Source organism: Taudactylus pleione, unplaced genomic scaffold (assembly GCF_031769625.1).
Source record: "Taudactylus pleione unplaced genomic scaffold, aTauple2 ptg000155l, whole genome shotgun sequence".
Lineage (NCBI taxonomy): Eukaryota > Metazoa > Chordata > Amphibia > Anura > Myobatrachidae > Taudactylus > Taudactylus pleione.
Genome location: NW_028284557.1, coordinates 7,015,294 through 7,041,971, shown reverse-complemented (window position 1 = coordinate 7,041,971; position 26,678 = coordinate 7,015,294). Strand labels below are relative to the sequence as shown.

At 47.7% G+C, this 26,678-nt stretch overlaps 1 protein-coding gene across 3 annotated transcripts in view; it reads left to right on the top strand.

Annotated features, from left to right (window-relative positions):
- MED24 (mediator complex subunit 24) overlaps positions 1-26,678 on the top strand; it is a 154,611-nt gene that overhangs the window by 86,310 nt on the left and 41,623 nt on the right. For all 3 annotated transcript variants that reach the window (XM_088474637.1, XM_088474636.1, XM_088474635.1), the window contains 7 exons: positions 6,924-7,105; positions 7,515-7,614; positions 8,254-8,429; positions 17,200-17,464; positions 21,973-22,154; positions 22,278-22,371; positions 22,908-23,007. In XM_088474637.1, the coding sequence (XP_088330763.1) occupies positions 6,924-7,105; positions 7,515-7,614; positions 8,254-8,429; positions 17,200-17,464; positions 21,973-22,154; positions 22,278-22,371; positions 22,908-23,007 (1,099 nt within the window). The remainder of the gene's footprint in view (positions 1-6,923; positions 7,106-7,514; positions 7,615-8,253; positions 8,430-17,199; positions 17,465-21,972; positions 22,155-22,277; positions 22,372-22,907; positions 23,008-26,678) is intronic.

The following is a 26,678-nucleotide window of genomic DNA, read 5'->3' as shown; positions in this document are numbered from 1 at the left end:
GCACTGTGCTGACTGGTCCTGTGTCAGCGCTCCTCCCCCAGGCCAGCTTCTCTCTGCTCCTCGGTGGCCATCTTCTCTGCAACGCATGGTGAACGCTGCTGGAAGTCTGGAAGGAAGCATCGTGGTCTGGGTCCCCCCGCATACCTCTCCTCCGCTGTGGCTCAGGTCTGTGTATGCAGCGCTGTGTCCTACCAGGCCCTGTGTCTGTGTAGTTGAGTGATCAGCGCTGTTAGTGCAGGAATTGTTATTTCTCTGCATTGTATGTGACTGTGCTAGCGCTGCCTGTAACTATTCTTCAAAACTGTCAGCTTTATTACTGTCCCTGTTCTTTCTGCTAAAGCCCTTGCGGTGCGGTGCTGCAGGGTGGTCTCTCGCCTATTTAATACTTAATTGGTGAGAGAGGTCACATACGTGGTGCCATCATGTCTGAAAGTGATTTTCCCCTCCGGCTACAGTGTACCACGTGCAAAGTACCGTTAGCGGAGGGGGAGGGTAGCGCGGAGGGCCTTTGCCGGCAGTGTTGTCCATGGCGCGGCCTATTACGGTTACAGCACCGGTACAGGAGCCGCCCTGGGCTTGTTTCGCTCAGGCGTTAACAGCTTTAGTGGGCCAGTTAGCTCCGCAGCCCGCGTTTACTCCGATGGGTTTGTCCCAGCAGTCTGTGGTGTCGTCACCCATGCAGGGGTTCCCACGACAATTGGTGGTACCCCACAGTCTCCCTATTTCCCCGCTCCCGGGTTCTCAGGAGCCAGCGTGGGTTAACTCCCTGACGAGTTCTTTACAGCACTTGTCGGATGTATTGCAAGGGGAGTCTGTGATGCGGCCTCATAAAAGGCCGGTGGCGTCTCTGTCCGCTCCTTATGAGGATGACGAAGGGACGTCTGATGATGGGGAGATTCTGGATCCTTACGATCAGGAACCTTTCCATACTAAGGACGCTGATGCTAAGTCCAAAGTATATATTCCTGGACTTATTCGGGCGGTCCGCACAGCCTTGGTGATTGAGGACGAAGTTCCCCCAGCGGCTAAATCTAAGTATGCCTTTTTCAAAGATGTGAAGGGCGATGCCACAGTCTTTCCTCTTTCGGGTCAGTTGGTGGACCATTTAGAGGAGGCGTGGAAACAACCTGGCAAAAGATACCAGCCGCAGAGACGCCTGGCGGTGTCTTATCCGTTCGCGGATAATTATTTTGCTAAGTGTGAATCCCCTCCACAGGTGGATTCTCACGTGACCCGTCTTGTCCGTAGTGCCACATTGCCGATGCCATCCATGTCCTCCCTTAAGGATGCTACGGACCGCAAGGTAGAAATCTGCCTGAAGTCCGCTTATTCCCTTGCAGGGGGGGCAGCACGGCCGGCTATGGCCATTTGCTGGGTTGCCAGAGCGATGGAGCGCTGGGCGGATTCATTAGAGGCTTCTTTTGAATCCGACTGTCCGGCCGAACAAGCGGAGTTGATTGGCAATCTCCGTGATTCGGCCACCTACATCAACGAGGCGGCTCTAGACATTAGTACTCTGGTGTCTAGAATTTCTTCAGCAGCGGTAGCTGCTCGTCGCACCTTGTGGCTGCGATCCTGGAAGGCGGACGCAGATCCAAGAAAGGTCTGGAAGCGTTGCCGTTTACCGGAGAAGTTCTCTTCGGTCCGGATCTGGATAAGATTGTGGCCACGCTGGCGGCAGCCAAATCTGCTTGTCTCCCGTCGGCCGCTGCTCCTTCTGGTTCTGGACCATCGTCCTTTCGGTCATCTAGGGCCCAGGGCAGGCCCAAACCACAGTCGTTTCCTCGACAGGCTGGCCCTAAGAAATCGGGCAAGCCCCGGAAACAGGCATGGAGTACCAGACGTCCGGCCCCCAAGCCAGATGACAAGCCTGCGGCCTGACGGTCCGGGTCTCCCCTTGGGGGATCCCAGGGTGGGAGGCCGCCTGCTGCAGTTCTCCCGGTGTTGGTCGTTCACTACGACAGACACTTGGGTTCTGGAGGTGGTCTCTCACGGGTACGCCCTCTCCTTCCGGCACAGACCCCCGGCTCGATTCTTCACCACGGGTCTACCATCAGACCGAAACAAGGCTACGGAGCTGCGGAAGGTATTGCACACTATGCTCCAGGCTGGAATTATAGTGCCTGTTCCATTCTCCCAGAGGGGCCAGGGTTTCTATTCAAATCTATTTTTGGTACAGAAACCCAATGGGTCATATCGTCCGATTCTCAACCTCAAAGCACTCAACAAGTCTTTGCGGGTCCCGAAGTTTCGGATGGAGACCCTACGGTCCATCATTCTGGCGCTGGAACCTGGGGACTACATGGTGTCATTGGACATACAGGACGCTATGGCGGTCATGGCGGCTTCTCTGCGGCTGCAAGGAGTCCGCATGTTGCCGTACTTGGACGACCTGTTATTGGTGGCAGGATCTCCAGAGCTCCTGTTACACCACTTGGACCTGACCATTGCACTGCTGCAACGGCACGGCTGGCTAATTAACTGGCAGAAGTCCACTCTAATCCCGTCTCGGAGGATTCTGCATCTTGGAGCCTTATTGGACTCGGGACAGCAAAGGATCTTCGTGACGGAGGACAAGATCTCTGCTTTACAGTCAAGGGTGCGCAGTTGTCTGCACAGCCGCCGGGTGTCCTTACACTCGGCGATGAGGTTACTGGGCTCCATGGTGTCGGTGTTCGACATGGTGGAATACGCCCAGTTTCACTCTAGACCTCTGCAGCACCTGATCCTGTCCAAGTGGAACGGGCTGCCTCAGTCTCTGAAGTTCCAGACGATTGTGCTCACCCCGGAGGTTCGCCTGTCCCTTGCGTGGTGGTTAAAGATGACCCACCTCAACAAGGGACGTCCGTTCTGGGTTCCAAATTGGGTCCTGTTGACAACGGACGCCAGTCTTCGGGGCTGGGGAGCAGTTTCGGGTCCACACTTGTTCCAGGGCAGGTGGACACCGACAGAAGCGGAGCTTCCAATAAATATCTTGGAACTCCGTGCGGTCTTCAATGCTCTCCTGCAGGCACAGCGGTTTCTCCAGGGTCACCCGGTGCGGGTCCAGTCGGACAATGCTACCACCGTGGCCTACATAAACAGGCAAGGAGGAACTCGCAGTCGGGCGGCTCTCGTAGAGGTCTCTCGGATCCTGGTTTGGGCGGAGCGCAATCTTCCGGCCATATCAGCGGTCTTCATCCCGGGAGTGCTAAATTGGGAGGCGGACTTTCTAAGTCGCCAGGACGTTCATCCAGGGGAATGGTCCCTGCACCCGGACGTTTTTCAACTACTGGTGGACAGGTGGGGTCTTCCAGAAATCGACCTCATGGCGTCCCGGCACAACAACAAGTTGCCGGTGTACGGGTCTCGCACAAGAGACGAAGGGGCGTCTCTGGTGGATGCTCTGTCCGTCCGGTGGACGTTCAGGTTCGCATACCTGTTCCCTCCGGTCTCCCTTCTTCCACGGGTAATCCGGAAATTCAAACAGGAAGGAGGGACGCTCCTGTTGATAGCTCCCGCGTGGCCCAGACGGCACTGGTTCTCAGACCTTCAGGGTCTGTCCGTGGACAGTCCTCTGCGGTTGCCGCTACGACCGGACCTTCTGTCTCAGGGTCCTTGTCTTCACCCGGACCTGACTCGGCTGTCTTTGGCGGCGTGGCTGTTGAGACGGCCATGCTGAGGTCCTGGGGGTTTGCCAGCTCTGTGGTGTGTACCATGTTACGAGCTCGGAAACCGTCTTCCGCGAGGATATACCATCGCGTGTGGCATACGTTCTTCCAGTGGTGTCGACCGAGAGGTTATGCACCGCGGGAGTTTCGTCTGTCTCGGATTCTCGCCTTCCTGCAAGCGGGACTAGATCATGGGCTTCGCCTTGCTTCTTTGAAGGTACAGGTTTCGGCCCTATCTGTCTGGTTTCACCGTAGGATTGCTACAATCCCGGATGTGCGCACCTTTATGCAAGGTGTTCTCCGTATTCAGCCGCCCTTTGTTCCACCTGTGGCGCCTTGGGATTTGGCTGTGGTCCTGAGGACTCTCCAAGGACCGCCGTTTGAACCACTGGGCTCAGTGGATATTAAATGGCTAACAGCTAAGACTGTTTTCCTTCTGGCCGTTGCTTCAGCCAGACGTGTTTCTGAGTTAGGGGCTCTTTCTTGTAGACCCCCTTTCTTGGTTTTTTCATGGGAACAGGGCAGTGCTCCGCACTCGGCCCGAGTTTCTCCCCAAAGTTGTTTCCCAGTTTCAGGTTAACGAGGAAATAGTTGTTCCGGCCTTTAACTCACCGGGTCTTTCCGTGGGTGAGGCCTCTTTGGATGTTGTGCGGGCCTTAAGGACTTATGTGGACCGCACTTCTTTGTTTAGGAAGTCGGACGCTTTGTTGTCCTCTATGGCTTCTGTAAAAAGGGTTGGCCTGCTTCAAAGCAAACTTTGGCAGCCTGGATCCGTATGGCTATTTCTGAAGCTTATCTTCATGAGGGCCTACCGGTCCCTCCTTCTCTGAAGGCTCATTCCACTAGGTCTGTGGGTCCTTCGTGGGCAGCTTGACGTGGTGCCTCGGCAGTTCAGATCTGCAAGGCTGCTACGTGGTCTTCTGTCCATACCTTCGTGAGGTATTACAGGTTTGACACCTTCGCCTCTCAGGATGCTTCCTTCGGGCGGCGGATTCTCCTTTCTGCACAGGAGCGTCCCCACCCTTAAAGGATACTGCTTTGGGACATCCCCAAGGTATCCTGTGGATACCCTATGGACCCTGAAGTAGAAAATATGAGATATGGTAAGAACTTACCCTTGTTATCTCTATTTCTACGAAGTCCATAGGGTTCCACAGGACTCCCGCCCTGTCGCACCTGTGCTGCAGATGGGCTTTGCTCTGGTCACCGGTTTTCCGTCTCCCTCTGGTGAGAATGTGATTCTTGTATGTGTCCAGATCTTTGTTCTCTCTCTTCCTTCTCCTCCTCCGGCCTATGGCTTGGTAACTAACTGAGGTGCCTTGGCCTGGGGGCGGGGTATAGGAGGGGGACCTAGTGCATCCTGGGAGGCTGAAAGCTTAACTCTTTGGTGCCCTGCGACTGACGTCACACCTATACCCCCAAGGTATCCTGTGGAACCCTATGGACTTCGTAGAAATAGAGATAACAAGGGTAAGTTCTTACCATATCTCATATTTTGTGAGGCTTATGCACAGGAGGGTTTACCTGTGCCAGCCTCTGTTAAGGCTCATTCCACTCGTTCTGTGGGTCCCTCTTGGGCTGTTAGACGTGGCGCCTCTGCTGTTCAGCTGTGTAAGGCTGCCACTTGGTCTTCAATTCAGACGTTTTTGAGGTTTTATGCGTTTGACACCTTCGCCTCTCAGGATGCATCCTTTGGGCGCCGGGTTCTCCTTTCAGCACAGGAGCATCCCCACCCTTAGTTGAACTGCTTTGGGACATCCCCAAGGTCAACCCTGTGGACCCCCTATGGACCCTGAAGTAGAAAACAAGAGATATGGTAAGAACTTACCTTTGTTATCTCTGTTTCTACGAAGTCCATAGGGTCCACAGGGCACCCGCCCTGACGGCACCTGGCTTCATATGGGCTGTGTGGCTGGTCACCGGTTTTCTGTCTCCCATTTCTGTGAGTATGGTTTCTTGTGTGTTCCAGTCTTCCTTCTCTCTGTTTAGTCTCCTCCTCCGGCCCAATGTTTTAGATTTTTCACTTATCTGTTCTTGGGACCAAACCTTTCTTTCAGCCAAAGGTGGGTCTTCAAGTTGTAATTTCATTGGATCATTGTGATCCCAGCCTTAGACTGGGATTAGTCTTCAGCAGAGTCATAACTAGGTATTTGAAGGCCCCATAGTAAGTTTGTAAGGGACGCTGTGTACCACCCAATGGCAAAAGATGTATATAACACATGTAACTTTAACAAGGAAGTTGGGCCTCCCTCAGCTCTGGGCCCCATAGCACCTATGGTAGTTACGCCCATGGTCTCCAGATGAAGAGGGCTCTGTTGAATTGTAAAGGCATTGTGCACTTATGTCTATATGAGGCGGAAATTGCACACACCCCTGCTGGTTTATTACAGTTCCCATAAAGAGTCTGACCGGTGTAGACCACTGCCAGGCTGATTACTTTGGTAATTCGACACCTATACTTAGGGGCAGAACAGCAGGTTCATGAAATCGCGAGGGTTCATTCTACCAATCTGTGGGGTTAACCTTGGTGGTGCAGCATGGGGTCTCATCTGAGCAGATGTCTTGGGTGGCCATCTGGGTTTCACATTCACTAAATGTTTTGGATCCAGTGTGCTGTGTGTGTAACTTCAGAGCATACCTTCCATTTGAGAGATCCCAATATGTTTGCATTGTCCCAATGGATGAAAGAGAACATGGGATTTTTGTCCTAGCAATAAATACTTTTTTCTCTGAGTTCAGTAGAGGATACTGGACTCACTAACTAACTTTCACACTCTTCCTTGTTTGTTACCCTTTTTGCTATTGTAGGATTATTCCTCTTCTAGTTGGAGATTGTTCTCGTTGCAGTCTCTTGTTTTGTACTTTTGGTTCAGTTCTTTGAGCTTTATTAGAAAAATACTGAGTTTACCTGATGTCTTTCATGGTATAGACTGTAGAGGGAGAGGATGCTGAATCAGGTCCTCCCTTGTATAGGTCCTGTTAGGTGAATACGCTACTTTTATACTGGACAGCTCAGTAAAAATTGTGTATTACCATAACTCTTTTCTTATTCGTCCATGGCGAACACTGGTATAAAGTACAGAGGCTGTAGCTTAGGTGCTCTTAATTTACCAGCAATAGCTGAAGCCCCGAAACCAATTTTGGCTTCCTGGGAAATAGTTTTTATACTGTGCTTGCCAGAGCTGGAAGATGCAGAGAATTGGGAAGAATTGCAAGTAGAGGTAGACAAAACATTTCCTTATTCTATAAACATTGGGTTTTTTTTTGTTACAGATGATCCTGTCAGATGGAAGTGCTGGATCAGAGACTCCATTCTTTGAGAGCTGGATGCAAACTTGCATGCCGGGAGAGGGCAAGGTCCTAAACCCAGAGCACCCCTGCTTTCGCCATCCTGATATCCCAAAAGTGGAAGCTTTGGTTACTCTTCTGAATACATCCACAGAGATGAAACTGGTGTATGTCACACAAAACTATGAGAATATAGACCAAACACTACCATGCTTCGGTTTGCCACTACAATCAAAGGTTCCATGTGCTTTCATCCAATAGTGTCATTTTATTTGCAAGTCTGAGCTCTACAAGACCTTTAAGTGCAGCTGCAGGGCGAGCCATATAACCGGACTTCACCATATTAACTTATTGTAATAATTTTTAAGTAGGAAATTACTGTAAAGCTGATAGAGCAACTGTTTTTGCAATACAACATTTTATAATTTACACTTTGGTGTAATCTCCATAACCTACACATTAACAAAAGACTCAGAACAGTCATGGAAATGTTCATTAGGAAAGATACTGTAATGTAGTATATTTTACAGTTTGTTTCGTTTTTTATATAAATATATTTTTCTCTATATTGTGCAGTCAGACAAAGTGGCATGAAGTTTGTCTAATTATTCCTGCTGCAATCTTAGAGGTTCATAATGCCTGGGAGAATGGAGTTCTTACTTTTGACGCCATTCAGGTATAAATCAATATCTAAATAAACTTTCATTTCACCTCCTCCTAGTAAATGGACATTAGTGTGCATACCTTTCACCCCCTTCCTAGTATAGACATCAGTGTACGTTCGTCTCATCCCCTTCCTAGTACAGACATCAGTGTGCATACCTCTTATCCCCTTCCTAGCACAAACATCTGTGCACATACATCACACCCCATTACTAGTACAGACATCAGTGTGTATACCTCAGATCCCCTTCCTAGCACAGACATCTTTGTACGTCTCTCACCCCATTACTAGTACAGACATCAGTGTGCATACCTCTCACCCCATTACTAGTACAGACATCAGTGTACACACCTCTCACCCCATTACTAGTACAGACATCAGTGTACATACCTCTCACCCCATTACTAGTACAGACATCAGTGTACATACCTCATATCCCCTTCCTAGCACAAACATCTGTGTACATACCTCTCACCCCATTACTAGTACAGACATCAGTGTACATACCTCTCACCCCATTACTAGTACAGACATCAGTGTGCATACCTCTCATCCCCTTCCTAGTACAGACCACATTGCATGTTCCTCAGCCCCTTTCTCTTCTTAGTACACTGGCAATTATCTCTGTCTATCTCTTTTTGGAAATTGCAGAAAATTACAGACAATATTAAAGGGAAGGTGTGCAGCCTGGCAGTGTGTGCTGTAGCCTGGCTTGTGGCTCATGTTCGGATGTTGGGTCTAGATGAAAGAGATAAGTCTCTGCAGATGATCCGGCAATTGGGATCATCCATGTATGGAGACAACACACTGCAGTTCTACAGTGAGCGGTGAGATATTTTTATTTTGCGAAGTGTTTATTTTCAAATTTTCACATACAAACCATAATATAGTAGGACACTAACACAGTGGTGATTAGTTGATTACTAAATATGGAATACAAACACAGTATCATATGGGAGTTCAAATCTCTAAATTATTTTGCAAAGTCAAACATTACAATTTGATCCGTACAGATACATATGACTTTTCATAAATATGCTTGGGTAAATAAGTTGGCTTGGGGGAGTGGAGGGGCTTGCTTATGGCCGGGATGGAAAGAGATTCATGTGGCAGGAAGTAGCCCTACTTAGGAGTAGGTGTACAGTATGTAATAATGGGACCATGTCTGAGAGAATTTGTGTGATTCATTTAGATATGTTGTGGTGGTTTTTCAATCACAGCCAAGTGCCAAATTTTGTTAATGACCATTTGTAAGAAGGGAGGGTCGGGTGCTTCTAATAAGAGATTAAGAGGTAGATTATTAAAGCTTCTAAAACGGACAAGTTGAGGTTTTGCCCATAGCAACCAGACAGATTATATGTATAATTTTCTAGAATGCAATAAACTAAATTATAGGATATGATTGGTTGCTATGGGTAACACCACCACTTTTTTTCATTTTTAGAAATTAGGAAGCATCAGGTTGCATTGAGTATCTGGGATGCCAACTTATCTATTGACCTGTCTAAGTAATTTGATGGGGAGCCCCAGGAGAAAGGACCACTGATCTTTAGTGTTGGTAATGTTGGGCTGCTTGCTTTGAATGCTTGAGGAGAGGCAGAACCATGTAGAAATATATCAGGGTCCATAGGGTATCCACTGGATACCTTGGGGTATAGGTGATGACGTCAGGCATCGGGCACCATAGAGTTAAGTTTTCAGCCTCCCAGGATGCACCAGGGTCCCCCTCCTATACCCCGCCCCCCAGCCAAGGCATCTCAGTTTCGTTGGTGCCCGGCTCGGAGTCGGAGCACATGTTTAGATGGGGGCGAAGAATAGCCCCTGAAATTTTCTTCAAGGCAGCTGTGGCTGCACATCTGGGAGTACAGCATGGACAGTCAATGCTGACGTCCATGCTGTCTTCCCTACACCACGCCGGTACTGATCCGGGGATGCTGGTAAGCATCTGGGGTCACGGCTCGCGGTGACCCCAGATGTTTCGGACCATGGCCGAATTCAAGGGGAGCAGGTAAGCAGCGGAGGTCCCGCGGTGGGTCCCTGCTGAGCACATGGTCCACAGGCCCCAGGCAGGGGGCTCCTTGGGGACTGGCTGCAGTGTGGAGCCAGGTAACTAACCTGCGCTTCCACTACCCCCCTGGGACAGCGGGCCGCAGCTGAGCGGCAAGCACTGCGGCGTCCCAGGGGTTAATTGCATGCCAGGGGAGCGCGCCTTCCCTGTACACAGCCGGCGCCTCCCCCGCTGCACACAGCCCTCTCTGCGCTGCCGATTGGTCCTGTGGCAGTGCTCCTCCCCCAGGCCGGCCTCCTCTCTGCTCCTCGGTGGCCATCTTTGTATGGTGAACGCTGCTGGAGCTGCTGACGGTGGCATCGCGGTCTGGGTCCGCCGGCATACCGACTACAGGTCTGTGTATGCAGCGCTGTGTCCTACCAGACTCTGTGTAGTTGAGGAACAGCGCTGATATTGCAGGGATTAATTTCTTCTGCATTGTATGTGACTGCTGCCTGTACTTTCACTTTCTACTGTCAGCCATTTTACTGTCCCTGCTCTTCCTCTGCTAAAGCCCTTGCGGTGCGGTGATTGCAGGGTGGTTCTCCCACTATGCTAACGAGTATCAGTGAGAGGGGTCACATGCTTACCATCATGTCTGAGAGTGAATTTCCTCTCCAGCTTATGTGTACTAAGGGCCTGATTCAGAGCCGGCCTAGATTAAAATGGAGCGGCCTCCTGGCTGCTCGCATAGCTGTGGGTGACCACCCACAGCTTATGCGAGCGGCCAAAAAGATGGTCGCGATGGTCAAGACCATCCCGACCATCGGGCTTGCGACGAGACCCTGCGGTAGGGTCTCTTTGCCGCAAGCCCAGGAGTGCTTTTGGAGTGCTCCCCCCACCAAAGGGGGAGTGCTGTCGATGGTGCCCTTTGGTGCGAGACCCCGAACAACTGCTTCCCCGTCGCTCGCCGGGTCTCGCGCATGCGCACGACGGAGGCGCCTCTGACGTGTGCATGCGCATTTGGGTAGCATCAACCCGCTTGCGAGCGTACAGAGCTCGCGATCGGGTCTGAATGAGACCCTAAGTGCAATGTACCAATAGCGGAGGGGGAGGGTAACGCGGAGGGGCTATGTCGGCAGTGTTATTTATTACCGCGGCCAATTACTGTCACGGCCCCGGTACAGGAACCTCCCTGGCTTGTTTCGCTAAAGCGCTTACAACCCTAGTGGGCCAGTTAGCTCCACCACCTGCGTTTTCCTAGTTGGGATTGTCCCAGCAGTCAGTGGTCTCGTCACCCATGCAGGGGTTCCCGAGACAACTGATGGTACCCCACAGTCTCCCTTTTTCCCCTCCCCAGGTTTCACAGGAGCGTTAATTCACTGACAAATTCGGTACAGCATTTGTCGGACGTGTTACAAGGGGAGTCTGTGTTGCGGCCTGTGGCGTCTCTGTCTGCTCCTTATGAGGATGACGACGTGACGTCCGAAGATGGGGAGATTCTGGATTTATCTGACCAAGAACCTCTCCGTACTAAAGAGTCGGACGCTAAGTCCAAGGTTTATATTCCTGGCCTTATTCGGGCAGTCCGCAGGGCTTTAGTTATTGAGGATGACGATCCTCCGGTGGCCAAGTCCAAATATGCCTTTTTTAAGGATATTAAGGGTGACGCCACAGTGTTTCCTCTTTCGGGTCAGTTAGTAGACCATTTAAAGGAGGCGTGGAAACACCCTGGTAAACGATATCAGCCTCAGAGGCGCTTAGCTGTGGCTTGTCCGTTTGCGGACAATTATTTTTCTAAGTGGGAATCCCCTCCACAAGTGGATTCTCATGTGACACGCCTAGTCCGAAGTGCCACCTTGCCCATGCCCTCCATGTCCTCCTTGAAGGATGCTACGGACCACAAGGTGGAGATCTGCCTAAAGTCCATTTATTCCCTTGCGGGGGGGGCATCCAGACCGGCTATGGCCGTATGTTGGGTTGCTAGAGCTATGGAGCGCTCTGCTGATAGTTTGGAGGCGTCTTTGGATTCCGACTGTTCGGCTGAACAGGCCGAGTTGGTAGGCAATCTCCGGGATTCGGCCACTTACATCAATGAAGCAGCCTTGGATATCCGTATCCTCACATCTAAGATTTCTTCGGTAGCTGTTGCTGCTTGTCACACCTTATGGTTGCGATCTTGGAAGGAGGACGCTGATTCCAAAAAGGGCTTAGAAGCTTTGCCTTTTAATGGAGAAGTCCTATTAGTCCGGATCTGGACAAAATTGTAGCCATGCTGCCGGCAACCAAATCTGCATGTCCCCGTCTGCTGCGGTCCCTTCAAGTTCGGGTACGTCGGCCTTACAGGGCCCAGAGTAGGCCTAAAGCACAGTATTTTCCCCGACAGGCTGGGCCCAAGAAATCGGCCAAGCCCAGGAAACAGGCCTGGAGTACCAGACGTCCGGTCCCTAAGTCAGATGACAAACCTGCGGCCTGACGGTCCGGGCCTCCCTTTGGGGGATCCCAAAGTGGGAGGCCGCCTGCTGCAGTTCGTCCAGTGTTGGTCGATAACCACGACAGACAATTTTGTTCACGAGGTGGTTTCTCACTGGTATGCCCTCTCCTTTCGGCACAGGTCCCCATCCCGGTTCTTCGCCACAGGCCTTCCATTAGACCGGAACAAAGCCTTGGAACTGCGGAAGGTTTTGAACACTATGCTCCAGGCTAGAGTTATAGTGCCTGTTCCATTCTCCCAGAGGGGCCAGGGTTTCTACTCCAATCTATTTTTGGTGCAGAAACCCAATGGGTCGTACCGTCTGATACTCAACCTCAAGGCCCTCAACAAGTCCTTGCGGGTGCCGCGGTTTCAGATGGAGACCCTACGGTCCATCATTCTGGCGCTGGAACCTGGGGATTACATGGTGTCATTGGACATACAGGACGCTTACCTGCATGTCCCTATTCTTTTGCGCCATCAGCAGTTCCTCAGGTTTGCGATCCGCAACGATCACTCCCAGTTCCGGGCATTACCTTTTGGCCTGGCGACAGCACCACGAGTGTTCACCAAGGTCATGGCGGCTTACCTGCGGCTGCAGGGAGTCCGCATGTTGCCATACCTGGACGACCTTCTGTTGGTGGCAGGATCTCCAGAGCTCCTTCTACGTCATTTGGACCTGACGATCGCAGTACTGCAACGTCACGGCTGGTTAATAAACTGGCAAAAGTCCACCCTGATCCCGTCTGAGGATTTTGCACCTCGGAGCCTTATTGGACTCCAGACAGCAGCAGAGCTTTGTGACGGGGGAAAAGATCTCTGCCTTACAGTTGAGGGTGCGCAGTTGTCTGCAGAGTCGCCGAGTGTCTCTGCATTCGGCGATGAGGTTGCTGGGCTTCCATGGTGTCAGTATTCGACATGGTGGAATATGCCCAGTTTCACTCCAGACCTCTGCAGCAATTGATCCTGTCCAAATGGAATGGACTGCCTCAGAGTCTAAAGTCCCAGACGATGGTGCTCACTCCGAAGGTTCGCCTGTCTCTAGCCTGGTGGTTGCAGACGACCCACCTCAACAAGGGTCGTCCATTTTGAGTGGCGAACTCGGTCCTGTTAACAACGGACGCCAGTCTTCGGGGCTGGGGAGCTGTAACGGGTCCACACTTGTTCCAGGGAAGGTGGGACTCAGGCAGAAAAGGAGCTTCCACTAAACATCTTGGAACTCCGCGCGGTTTTCAATGCTCTCCAGCAGGCACATCGGGTTCTCCAAGGTCACCCCGTGCAGGTCCAGTCGGACAACGCCACCACCGTGACCTACATAAATCGACAGGGAGGAACCCGAAGTCGGGCGGCACTCGTAGAGGTGTCCCGCATCCTGGTCTGGGCGGAGCTAAATCTCCTGTCTATATCTGCAGTATTCATCCCGGGAGTCCTCAACTGGGAAGCGGATTTTCTCAGTCGCCAGGACGTACATCCGGGGGAATGGTCTCTGCACCAGGACGTCTTTCAACTTCTGGTGGACAGGTGGGGTCTTCCAGAGATAGACCTCATGGCGTCACGGCACAACAACAAGTTGCCGGTGTACGGGTCTCGAACAAGAGCCGAAAAGGCGTCTCTGGTGGATGCTCTGTCCGTCCAGTGGACGTTCCGGTTTGCTTATCTCTTTCCTCCGTTTTCCCTTCCATGGGTAATCCGGAAATTCAAACAGGAAGGAGGTACCCGAGTGGCCCAGGCGGCACTGGTTCTCAGACCTTCAGAGTCTGTCCGTGGACATTCCTCTGCGGTTGCCGCTACGACTGCACCTGCTATCACAGGGTCCTTGTCTTCACCCGGACCTGGCTCTGCTGTCTTTGACGGCGTGGCTGTTGAGACGGCCATGTTAAGGTCCAGGGGGTTTTCCAGCTCTGTGGTACAAACCATGTTAAGAGCTCAGAAACCATCCTCTGCAAGGATATACCATCGTGTGTGGCATACGTTCTTCCAGTGGTGTCGACCGAGAGGTTATGCCCCTCGGGAGTTCCGTCTGTCTAGAGCACAGGTTCTCACACTCTGTCCTCAGTACCCCAAACAGTGCATGTTTTCCATGTCTCCACACTTAATCAAGTGAAATAATTAGCTCCACCTGTGAACCTTTTAAAATGTGTCAGTGAGTAATGAATACACCTGTGCACCTGCTGGGTGACCTGCAAAACGTAAACTGTGTGGGGTCCTGAGGACCGAGAACCACTTCTAGAGTGTTAACTTTCCTACAGGCGGGGCTAGACCATGGGCTTCTGAAGGTGCAGGTGTCTGCCCTGTCAGTCTGGTTCCATCGTAGGATTGCTGTGCTCCCTGATGTGCGCACCTTTATGCAAGGTGTTCTTCGCATTCAGCCACGTTTTGTTGGCGCCTTGGGATTTAGCTGTGGTCCTGAGGGCTCTCCAGGGACCGCCGTTTGAACCACTGGGCTCAGTTGACCTTAAATGGCTGACAGCTAAAACAATATTCCTTCTGGCCATTGCTTCAGCCAGACGTGTTTCTGACTTAGGGGCTCTCTCCTCTAGACCCCCTTTTCTGATTTTTCATAGGAACAGGGCGGTTCTGCGCACTCGTCCTGGATTCCTTCCCAAAGTTGTTTCAAGTTTCCACATCAACGAGGAAATCGTTGTGCCGGCTTTTAACTCATCTGATCTTTCAGTGGTTGAGGCCACTTTGGACGTTGTGCGGGCCTTAAGGATTTATGTTGACCACACTTCTTCGTTTAGGAAGTCGGACGCCTTGTTTGTCCTCTATGGCTTCCGTAAAAAGGGTTGGCTTGCTTCAAAGCAAACTTTGGCAGGTTGGATTTGTATGGCAATTTCAGAAGATTATCTTCATGAAGGCCTTCCGGTTCCATCCTCTGTGAGGGCTCATTCCACTAGGTCTGTGGGTCCTTCATAGGCAGCTCGACGTGGTGCCTCTGCAGTCCAGATCTGCAAGGCTGCCACGTGGTCCTCTGTCCATACCTTTGTGAGGTATTACGCTTTTGACACCTTTGCCTCTCAGGATTCTCCTTTCAGCACAGGAGCGTCCCCACCCTTAAAGGATACTGCTTTGGGACATCCCCAAGGTATCCTGTGGATACCCTATGGACCCTGATGTAGAAAATATGAGAGATGGTAAGAACTTACCTTTGTTATCTCTATTTCTACGAAGTCCATAGGGTTCCACAGGACTCCCGCCCTGTCGCACCTGTGCTGCAGATGGGCTTTACTCTGGTCACCGGTTTTTTTTTCGTCTCCCTCTGGTGAGAATGTGATTCTTGTGTGTGTCCAGATCTTTTTTTCTCACTTCCTTCTCCTCCTCCGGCCTATGGCTTGGTACGTAACTGATATGACTTGGGGCGGGGTATAGGAGGGGGACCCTGGTGCATCATGGAGGCTGAAAACTTAACTCTATGGTGCCCGATGCCTGACGTCATCACCTATACCCCACGGTGTCTTACCATATCTCATATTGTTTGCAGCCTGGTAGGCCCCAAGTACCATCTGTAATATACCTTATAGGCAGTTTCTTTTAGCTTGTGTATAGTGGTCTGTGAATCTTCCTCTGGAGGGGCACCCAGATCAGATTCCCACTGTAACTCATATTTTGTGGTAGGGTTGAGCAGAGCGCATTAGAGAGTTATACTACGTAGAACATACATACTGTACATTTCATAAATGATAGAGGTGAGCTGTTAAGATACAGATGTGTCCTCATACACTGTTGCTCAAGTCACGGCAAATAGCCCCTCTCTGCGTATCAGGTCCCATGTGACTCTACTTTCACCGAGCATCTTTTTTCATCCGAAAATGTGTCTTACTCACAATACGATGTGACGAAAACACACATTAGGAGGCTGTACTGATTAATTTGTTGTGCGACGTGTATATCTGAGTGTGATTGAGTGTGAATCTGTATACGAAGTGCTATGGTGCAGCCGCCGTGTTTTTTAAAACGCCAAGTTCCGTGCTTCATTTATAGACTCAATTGCAGACAGATATGCAAGTGTCGCATATCAAATTAATCAGTGCGTCGCATTGCGACGAAGACACATTTTCATCCAAGTAAGACACTACGCACAAGTAGAATCACACCGGACTTGGCATCTCATGCTGCATGGCGTGTTGAGGCTAGGTGTGAGGACACTTCTGTATGTTCTACATCGCTAATGTGGTGCACTTTAGAACATTTAATTGTGTTTTATATCTCTGTTTATCTGTTCTGTAGTAGTCTGCTTTTTATGTACAGGTAATGAATCCCATATCCGGCATCCTTATATCCAAGGAGCTATTTAGTCAGTCTCCGTAGCTAATCATATACATCGCATAGTCCCATGTTGTCATTGTGACCATTACTGTGAGCTCTTACTTCACTGCTGCCCATGTCTAGGCAAACACGTAATAAGTAGCATTTTTCCCTTCTCATTATTTCACTGCTACTTCTGCCTTAACATATAGTAACAGCGAAGCAGAGAGAGAATGCATAGGACCCTTTACTTTACACAGACTCTGACATTCCCAATATAATTATAGATTGCCCAGTCACTGCTTACTGGAAGCTACTGTATAAGTGTGTTAGGGTTGGGTATGGGGTCCCAGCGGTCAGAATCTTGATGCCAGGATCCTGACAGGGTTAACATACCGACACTTGTTGGTCGGTATGCTAACCCTCTCCCTACCCTAACCCTCCCTTCCTGGTGCCTGAACCTAACCCCCGCACCCTCAACCCAAAGCTTCCCACTTAGTACCTAACCTCCCCCTAGTGTCTAACCCTGCACCCTAACCCCCAATATTTACCTTCGGGATGCCAACGGCCTGTATGCTGGAGCCAGGATCCCGACTGCTGTCTGGATTCCAGTGCCAGTATTTAGATTGTCTGCATCCCTTCAGCCAGGATGCTGGCTACATACCGTGTTATACTGCAGTCTACAAGAAGCCGTGCCCTCTTCCTTCACCAGACAGCATTCTAAACGCATTCTTGTTTATGATAGGTTAGTTGTATATTGTTTCGTTTGTATCTTCCCTGCCATTTTCATTGCTGATATCATCTTGCATGTTCTATTGCCTCTGTGTCATTTTAATAATGTGTTTGCTCCCTATCTCCTCAATTCTCCTGACTTACTTTATTTGTTGCCCAGAGTGATCATCATGAGTTCCATACTGGAGAACATGTGCTCAGAAGTCCTGCAACAGACGGCCACTCAGATTAAATTTTCAGTGAATGGTAGTGAACCTGTGCCATATGTTCACCGGCTACCCCCAAAAAAGCCTATTAAAGAGGTCTTACATGGAGCCTTCAGCACCACATTAGAGAAGGGCTGGGTGGACATCCGATCACTCCACATCTTTGACACACTACTTCATATGGGAGGAGTCTACTGGTTCTGCAACAACTTGGTGAAGGTGGGGCAAGTTGTTACTCTAAAGCACTTCAGACTCCATAGTAAATGTGATTTTGTTAAATCATTATATAACCATATTATCTACATTAGAGATGAGCGCTTCAATTTTGGGTCGGAACTTCCCACCAAGTTCAAGTCTCACAGCGAGGCAAAACATCATATTTCACGGACAAAGATGACGCGTTGTCCATAAAAGATGATGTTTTGCCGAACTTGGCGGGAAGATGCAAGCCAAAACCAGACCGCTTATCTGTATTCTACAGGAGTCATTGCAGAAACATTTCTGTTGTAGGCATGGAATGGCCATAAAGCTAAAGTAAAATTAACTTTAGTGAGTCATTTACTAGTGATATTCACAAACATATTTATTTTAGTTTATCAGTTCTAAATCTATTGATGATAATGCTTGGAAGGCTATTGCGACACATTATTGGTAATCCCCAGTGTCCTGTTTCCTGAGTGAAAGTGTAAAAGAAACATGTCAATAATAATGAACCATTATGTAAACCCCAGTGTTGTCTTTGGTTGTAAGGAGATATGCTCATTGCATAGCATAGGGCAGAAGCAGCCAGGTAGCCAGGCACGAAAGACAATCAGTACAGAGATCGGTCAGCAATAGAGTCTGCATATTGATTCTCACATTATATTATTTATTAGTTACCATATTTTTTTGTAGCATAGCTTTTAAGACTGAAAATAGGGTCCTAAAATATTCATGTATATTCTTATCTAAAAGTGCACTTCAGGAGTTACAAAGTCACTGGAGCAGAAAGCTGCTTGCTCCCTTGCTATAGTCTATTTCCCAGCCTTTCAATGTTTTCTCCACTGGAAAGAAGACCGAGAAAGCAATTGGTAGGGAAATGAGACTATAGGTGGGGTATATAAACAGCTAGTTGCTATAGTAACCGCTGTGACTGCCTTGCACTTCAGCCAGCTGCTGAATTGTACATTTAGAGGGCACAATGAAGTGAGGCTTTCCAAACACCTGATCCTGTTAGCAAATTAGAGCTTATGGGTGTTGCAGCTAATGATGTCCCTCCGCAAGCCTTACAAACACCTACTCCAGCAACAGATTGAAGACAAGCAGGTTGGGGTGGTGGGTTAGCAGTGGTTGACATGGGTAAGAAGCAAAAGAAAAAAAGAGAGATAGAAAAGAGACTGACCGTGACCTAAAAGGGAGGGAGGGGGGGAGGTGTCAGCAGAGTGACTTAGACAACAAACAAAAACATAATGACATATAAGTACAGAGAGAGATCCAGGTGATCTACAGTAAGTTGGTACGTACGTGTGTGTGTATGGTGTATTAAATAATAAAATTGTCTGGTATGAGTTTTTGTTCTTATTTTTCCTACTAAAATCGTGGCATGTGTTTTGGCTGGTGCCGCTTACTGTTTTAGCTTGGAAAAACTACAGCAGCGGAAATTGACGGATAACAATGTTACATGAATTGCTTTGATAACAGATATTTGAAGCCTGTACTGTAAATGTTACAAATGTTTCTTCATATCAGATGACCTTGTATTTTATGTTAGTGGCCCTTTTTAGTACAGGACTTTAATTTTTCCGTGTGCAGTATTTCAGAATTAAAGGATTACTGTATGTATTATGCAATACAGCAATCAACTAACGAATGTAATTGCAAACAAAGATGGTAAGCTTTAGCCACAGAACAATTACTTGTAATTATAGAATTGATTTGCATCTTGGGAGATAAATATTGATTTATATGCTTAATTATTACTTAATCAGTGGGCAGATTTGTGAGTAATCATTGCTCACAAGAAGTGGTGAGACTGAAACTTGTAACTTCAACTATGGTGAAGCTGGAATTCAGCTGGGCACACACTATACGTTCCGTAGTAAGATATATTGTTGCATCGCGAATCGAAACGTTATATGGATTGTATATTCAAAAAAATAGTAAAAAAATCTGCACTCCGGATTATGGAATATGCTGCTTAGCAAATAATGTGGTCCCCACCACACTTATACAGAACATAAATACCAAGCGCAATTTCCTGAGGGTACCTCTCAAATACTGTCCACTATTATAATCTAAAGGAAGTCCATATAAATCACCAGTCTTCTATCCAATAGGAATGTGTATCTTCCTCTTTTTTCCTCCGAGAGAAGAGAAAATCAACCAATAAGTAAATGTGAATCCTTTTACTGGGATAATCAATATCCTTACTTACATATAAATTTGAAATCTCTCTCCTCGACTTTTCCAATCCATTAACTTCACCTAGATGGACTTCTATGAAAGAATCCCATTGTCCCTCAAAAACAATTTAGAAACCGGGATACCCCCTAGTGTAATTCCACACAAAACTTTATTACATACATATATTTTCACAATAAAATGCCTGCTTACCAGAGGGGGCCTTCAGATCAAGGCAGATGATGTCAACATATACACCAATGGGCTTTTGTTCCGGATAAAAAGACCATGTCCGTATAGTACCTCTCCAATCCAGTCCAGTCCCTAACAGGACGCGGTCCTTATGGTCACACTGTCACACTAACGCGCTTCGGCTTTTTGCCTTTATCAAAGTGTGACAACTCTAGACTTAGACATCTTTTTTATAGTGTAGACTAATTACGGGGGTGTGACCAAATACAACACTAAATATGTCCATCGCGCACCGGAACTGACGTCGTTTTGTCATTCTGCGGTCGCATGGACCTCATCAAAAGACAACAGGGGATAAGCGCCGGAAGTGACGTCACTCTTCCGGCGCGCCGGGTCTGACTCGTCCACCTGTCTATCGGTCGGTGCACGCGTCTCCTATTCCGCTTCCGGCGGAACAGTGCGCGGCATAGTCCATCAGTCCCCCAGTGTTTAATATCAACTTCCGGTTTCCGCGGACAAACACGTGACCGCCATAGCGGGTCCTTTACCTCAGCGTTCCCCACCGGAAGCGACCATTGGACCATAGGGGGGATCAACTACAGTTCTTACTCATAAATCTTTGGAACTAAGTTCCTACTCCTTAATAAAGTGCTGGACATTAAGAAAAATTACATACTTATCAAAGTGAATCACATCATAAAAAGGGAAATGTAAAAGGAGTTAATAAACACCCATAACCACATAAGAACATCATAAGAACATAGCTAAAAACCAAAGTGGCTTAAACAAAATAAAATGTTATAAAAACCATTTAATCTCGAAATCACTATTTAACCCTTTAGGTTCTAATGTTTTAAAATCATAAATAAGCTTCTTTTCTGCTTGGGCTAATGCTTTTTCGCTACCTTTGATCCTCCAATTCCCGGTTATTTTCCTCAAACCTACCATAAGTTTGATATTCGATACAGAACACTCATGAACTTTTTTTAAAATGTTCTGATACAGAGTGTTTGTCAAAGCCTTTTTTAATATTACACAAATACTCTGACCTCCTGTCTCTCAATCTTCTCTTTGTCTTGCCTATATACAGTAGGCCACAACTGCATTCAATTAAATAAATGCAGTTAGTGCTATTGCACATCATAAAATCTTTTATCTTGAATTCATTTTGCGTGCTACTGGAAAACACACTTTCTATTTTAGTGGGTGGTTGTTTATGTAAAATGCAAACCTTACAAAACCCACATCTGTGGAACCCTTTAGTTTTAATCCGTCCTGTTTTTCTTTCCTCGATTGCACTATTCACAAAATGATTCTTAAGATTTGGTGCTTTTCTGTATATAAACTGGGGAACTGCAGGTATAAGATCCTTAAGAGTAGGGTCTTGACTTAAAATGAATCAATTTTTCTTAAAAATATATATTTTTTTAAGATCTGCCATCATGCTGCCTTTGACAGCTGTTCATGTAGAATCGTTTCTGGTGCATTAGAAAGTACTGAATAGAAGGTTCAAACTGTCTGAGAGGGAGGTGTGTACAGTATACATTACCAGAATGGGCATAATTCGCAGTCAATCCATTCACTTGCCATCTGCCTGACAGGCAAACTGATTCCCCAGTGCGGTTTTAGTTTGAGAGCTCCTTTCTTGGGATTGCTATTGTAGCCACTGTACATCAGTCTAGCCCAGGTAATAGAGGGGAGATTACCATCAGAGAGTGAACTTCCCACGTTTGGTTGGCGAGGGGATGGACATTCTATTTTAGTTAGGGCACCAACAATTGCAGGTTTTTTACCCACTCTTGTGGCTCTGCTATTTTAAACACGTTGGAAAATGTTTGCAAGATGCCTTTTTGGGTCAACATATTTAAATATATTCTATGTATCTATGTACTATATGACACTAATTTAGATTAATCAAGTAATAGAGGTATAGGGCCTGATTATGAGAATCACCGGCAGTGTTACAGCATGCAGAGACGCTGAAAGTGGGCGACTCAGTGCTTGAGCATTCAGGCGTATGCTAGTACATAAGGGGTAGGCTGAAATTAGCATTTCCATATTATCACTCCAGCGACTCCGCCAACAGACACGAGAGCTGACGCAGCATTGAATTGGGCCCATAATCTCTAACTGAATCATCAATCTCTTCCGTGCAGGAGCTGTTGAGAGAAACTCGGATGGAATTTGCTGTGCGAGCAGTGGAACTGCTGTATGCCATCTTCTGCTTGGACATGCAGCAGCTCACGCTCACCCTCCTAGGACATGTTCTACCCTCTCTGTTGACAGATTCTGCCAAATGGCACACATTGATGGATCCACCAGGCCGGGCACTAGCAAAGTGAGTAAACCATTCAATGACCTGCTTTTGTTTTTTGACACTAAGTCTGTCCTGCCAACTGCTGTGTGGTGTTGCCTGTCTCTCGATGCCCTTCTTCATGTATGGTTGTATTCTTTATTGTAGGCTGTCTGTCTGGTGTGCAATGACTTCTTACTCCATCCACAACAAAGGACAGCCTTCACACCGACAAAGGAAAAGACATAGGGAAGACATTGAGGTGTGTACATGGTGCATTCAGTCCAGTTTTCATTCGTTCACTATGATTTCAGTTGAAGATGTATTATTTATTACACAGTAAAATGTGTAAGTTCTATCCATAGCCTACACAAAGTGAAGGCAGCCATGAATTGAGATTTCAACGTATCAATCAACTAAGAATTATGGACAACACTTAAGGCCTCATACATCATTGATGCCAATAAATCTTTGATTTTCTTATGATAATTGAACAGTTTTCAAAATGACTCTCTTACTCAACAGTTATTGCAGCCAACTCTCAAGACTTCTGTTTATTAGGACATTTTTACAATGGATATTCTACATAAACTGTATTTGCACTTACAGTGCATATAGAATAGTTCTACCCACTCCTATTGGAGAATCCTGCATTCATCTTTTAGATTAATATAGTGTAGTTTATGGGTATATGGGAAAGCTGTTATTCTGTTGCTTTAATTTTGTTGTTATACTAAATGTAATAATACTTTGTGGTAGGTTAATGGTTATGAAGACAATGCGTGTTTCTTTTCGTAGGATTACAGCAGCCTTTTTCCTCTGGATGACACACAGCAATCCAAACTGATGCGTCTTCTCAGCTCCAATGAGGAGGAACATGCTGTTCAACCCAACCCCAGTAAGTAGAGTTCTCCGTAGAGGCTCCTGGACTAACTCTAACATGGCAGTTGTGAAAGGATGTTATATTATTGAATAATTGTTTTATATGTATTTTTTCCAGTCCTCTGTTAGGGAGGACAGTATAGAAATCAGTGATACACTAATATAAGTTCAAATAAGATTATATTGCAATTCTTTTGAAAGGGTATGTAAGTTAGATAGAAAGATCTCAAAAAAAAAACAAAAAACCTGGAGTGTAGATTGGGGAATGCAGGACAAGATGGATGGTGTAGTATTTAGTTGAATGATGTTGATTTTATTTTTGAAGTAGTGGGGAAAGGAAAAGGGTTTGGTGCCGGTGGGCAGAGAAGGCAGTTGAGTGTGTTAGAAGAGTGGGGATGGATAGTAGGGGTTCCGGACTATAGATAGACAGTAATTAAATTGACAATGTCTAGGAAGGAGCCAAATGTAATGGGGTGAGTGTTTAGAAAAATGTGAGAGAAAACTCACAATTTTAAACTCAGCCAATGTAATAAAGAGAAGAACATGCAAACGCATGTTTTTCTGACTCTATAAACTCTCAAGATCTAAACTCTCATCCAGGTGTTTCCTGTTTTGAAAATACAACTTGATCAATGTATTAGTGTGAGTTTTACTGATAAACTCTCACATTTTCTAAACTCTCACCCCTTTACATTTGGCCCCTGATGTTAGTCAGTTAATAGTTATGGACAAAAGGTCGACAGGGACAATAGTTCAACATGAAAATTATTATTATTATTATTATTATTATTATTATTATCCTTTATTTATATGGCGCCACAAGTGTTCCGCAGCGCCGTACATAGAACTAATAGGTGAACAAGAAACAAGTAACTTACAGTACATTACAGTGCAGGACAAGGTCACAACTTATATACATTGCTGAAATAGTGATTAAAGCACTCACAATAAGCTGCCGGGAGTTGGCAGTCACGTGTTAGGTGCCCTATGGGGAGTAGAGAGTAGAAGAAAATGTAAAGAGAAGCACATGAGGGAAGAGGTCCCTGCTCATGAGAGCTTACATTCTAAGGGGAGGGCCAGACAGACAGGCGTGACACAGAAGGGGAAGATAGGAAGGAAAGAGCATGAGGTGGGTTAGGATGAGTGCTGGAAGGCCTTGATGAAGTAGTGGGTCTTGAGAGCCCGTTTGAAGATTTGTAGAGAGGTGGAGAGTCTGATGGGGAGAGGGAGAGCATTCCAAAGGTAGGGAGCAGCACGGGCAAAATCTCGGATGCGGGAGTGGGAGGAAGTAATCAGTTGGCAAGAGAGGCGGCATGCATTAGTTGAGCGAAGTGGGCGGGCGGGAGTGTGAAGGGAGAGAAGGTCAGAAATGTATGCGGGAGAGGATTTGGTGAGGGCTTTGTAGGCGAATGTAAGAACCTTAAATTGGCATCTGAAGGGGAAGGGGAGCCAGTGTAGGGCTTGAAGGAGAGGGGAAGCAGATGTAGAACGTCTGGAGAGGAAGATGAGCCAAGCAGCAGCATTAAGAACAGATTGTAGTGGAGAGAGGTGAGAGACTGGGAGGCCAGCTAGGAGAAGGTTACTGTAGTCCAATCTGGATATGACTAGTGAGTGGATGAGGGTTTTAGTGGCATCCTGGGTGAGGAAGGGTCTAATCCTGGAGATATTTTTTAGGTGAAAACGGCAGGACTGCGAGAGGTGCTGAATGTGCGGTTTAAAGGAGAGGGAGGAGTCTAGGATAACTCCAAGACAGCGCACTTTGGGGCTAGAGGAGATAGTTGTGCCATCAATAGATAATGAAATTGTGGAAAGTGATGTAGTGGAAGAGGGTGGGAAGATGATTAGCTCAGTCTTAGACATGTTAAGTTTAAGAAAGCGCTGGGACATCCACGAAGAGACAGCAGAGAGACAGTTGGAGATACGGGTAAGGAGCTCACGGGTGAGCTCAGGGGTGGAAAGGTAAATTTGAGTATCATCTGCATACAGATGATATTGGAGGTCAAAGGAGTTGAGTTCACCTAAAGAGGTTGTATATAGGGAGAAAAGGAGAGGTCCAAGAACAGAACCTTGGGGAACTCCTACTGTTAGTGGAAGTGGAGGGGAAGAGGAGTCATTTGAGGACACAGCGAAGGAACGATCAGAGAGATGTAGGAGGAAAGCCAGGAGAGGGCAGTGTCACGTAGACGGAGAGAGTAAAGGATTTGCAGGAGGAGAGGGTGGTCGACAGTGTCAAATGCAGCAGAGAGGTCAAGGAGAATGAGCAGAGAGTAGTGGCCCTTGGATTTGGCAGCAAGGAGGTCGTTGCTGACTTTCGTGAGGGCAGTTTCAGTAGAGTGGAGAGATCGGAAGCCAGATTGAAATGAGTCAAGGAGGGAGTGGGAGGAAAGAAAGTGGTAAGGCGGTTGTAGACAATACGCTCAAGGAGTTTGGAAGCAAAAGGGAGAAGAGAGATGGGTCGATAGTTGGAAAGTATGTTAGGATCAAGGGTAGGTTTTTTAAGAATGGGGGAGACAAGAGCATGTTTGAATGCAGAAGGGACAGTGCCAGATGATAGGGAGAGATTAAGGAGGTGAGCCAGATGGGAACAGGCAGAAGGAGACAGGTGGGAGAGGAGACTGGAAGGGATAGGGTCAAGAGGGGAGGTGGAAGGAGGGGAGGACCGGATGAGGGCCATGACTTCCTCTCCAGAAGCAGGGGAGAAGGATGTCAGAGTTGGTGAGACAGAAGGGGAGGGGTGGTAAGGGCAAGGAGGGGGAGGAGTGCTGAGGGTCTGATGGGATATGATGTCCTCACGTATGGAGTCAATTTTAGATGAAAAGTAGGTGGCAAAGTCGAGGGCAGAGAGCGAGGAGGGAAGGCAAGGAGGGGAAGTGCAGAGTAGGGAGTTGAAAGTGGCATAGAGATGCCGGGGGTTTGAGGACTGGGAGGAGATAGACAAAAATGGTTGACACTTTTTTATTTTAGGGCTAGGCGCTTACTGGAGGGTTAGGGTTAGGCACACTATGTAAGAAGGTCGACAGGGTCAAAAGTTCGACATGAAAATGGTTGACACTTTATTTTTTTTATTTTAGGGTTAGGTGCTTACTGGAGGGTTAGGGTTAGGCACTTACCCCCATGGTTTGGGTTAGGGTGAAGATTAGGGCTAAAAAGCAAAAAAAAAAAGTCTACCATTTTTGTGTTGAACTTTTGACCATGTCGACCTTTTGTACCTGTCGACCTTCTTACATGTCAAACTTTAAGCTGGGTACACACTTTCAGATATATTGGCTGATCAATTGATCGACCAATATATCTGCTGCATGTCGGCCAGTGTGTACCCGCGATATGTCGGCGAACGTCGTCGTTCACCGACATATCGCATTGGCTTTGCTGCACAGCCGATGGACAGATATGTCTGCAGACATATCTGTCCATCGGCAGGTGTGCCGTCCGCCCTTACACACACAGCGACAGCCGCGAGGAGGGGGACGGGACACGCCCACCAGCCGCCTGGACCCGAGGACACAAGCAGATGATGGCCGTTCCGTGTGTATGAACGACCATCGTCTGCAGATATATCTGTCAGGTGTGTCCCACCTTTAGTGTGTCTGACTTTTGTCCCTCTCGACCTTTTGTCCCTGTATTACTATTGACTGTCTAACATCTGATGTCTATCTAGACATTGGGGAAAATTTACTAAGCGGCGGT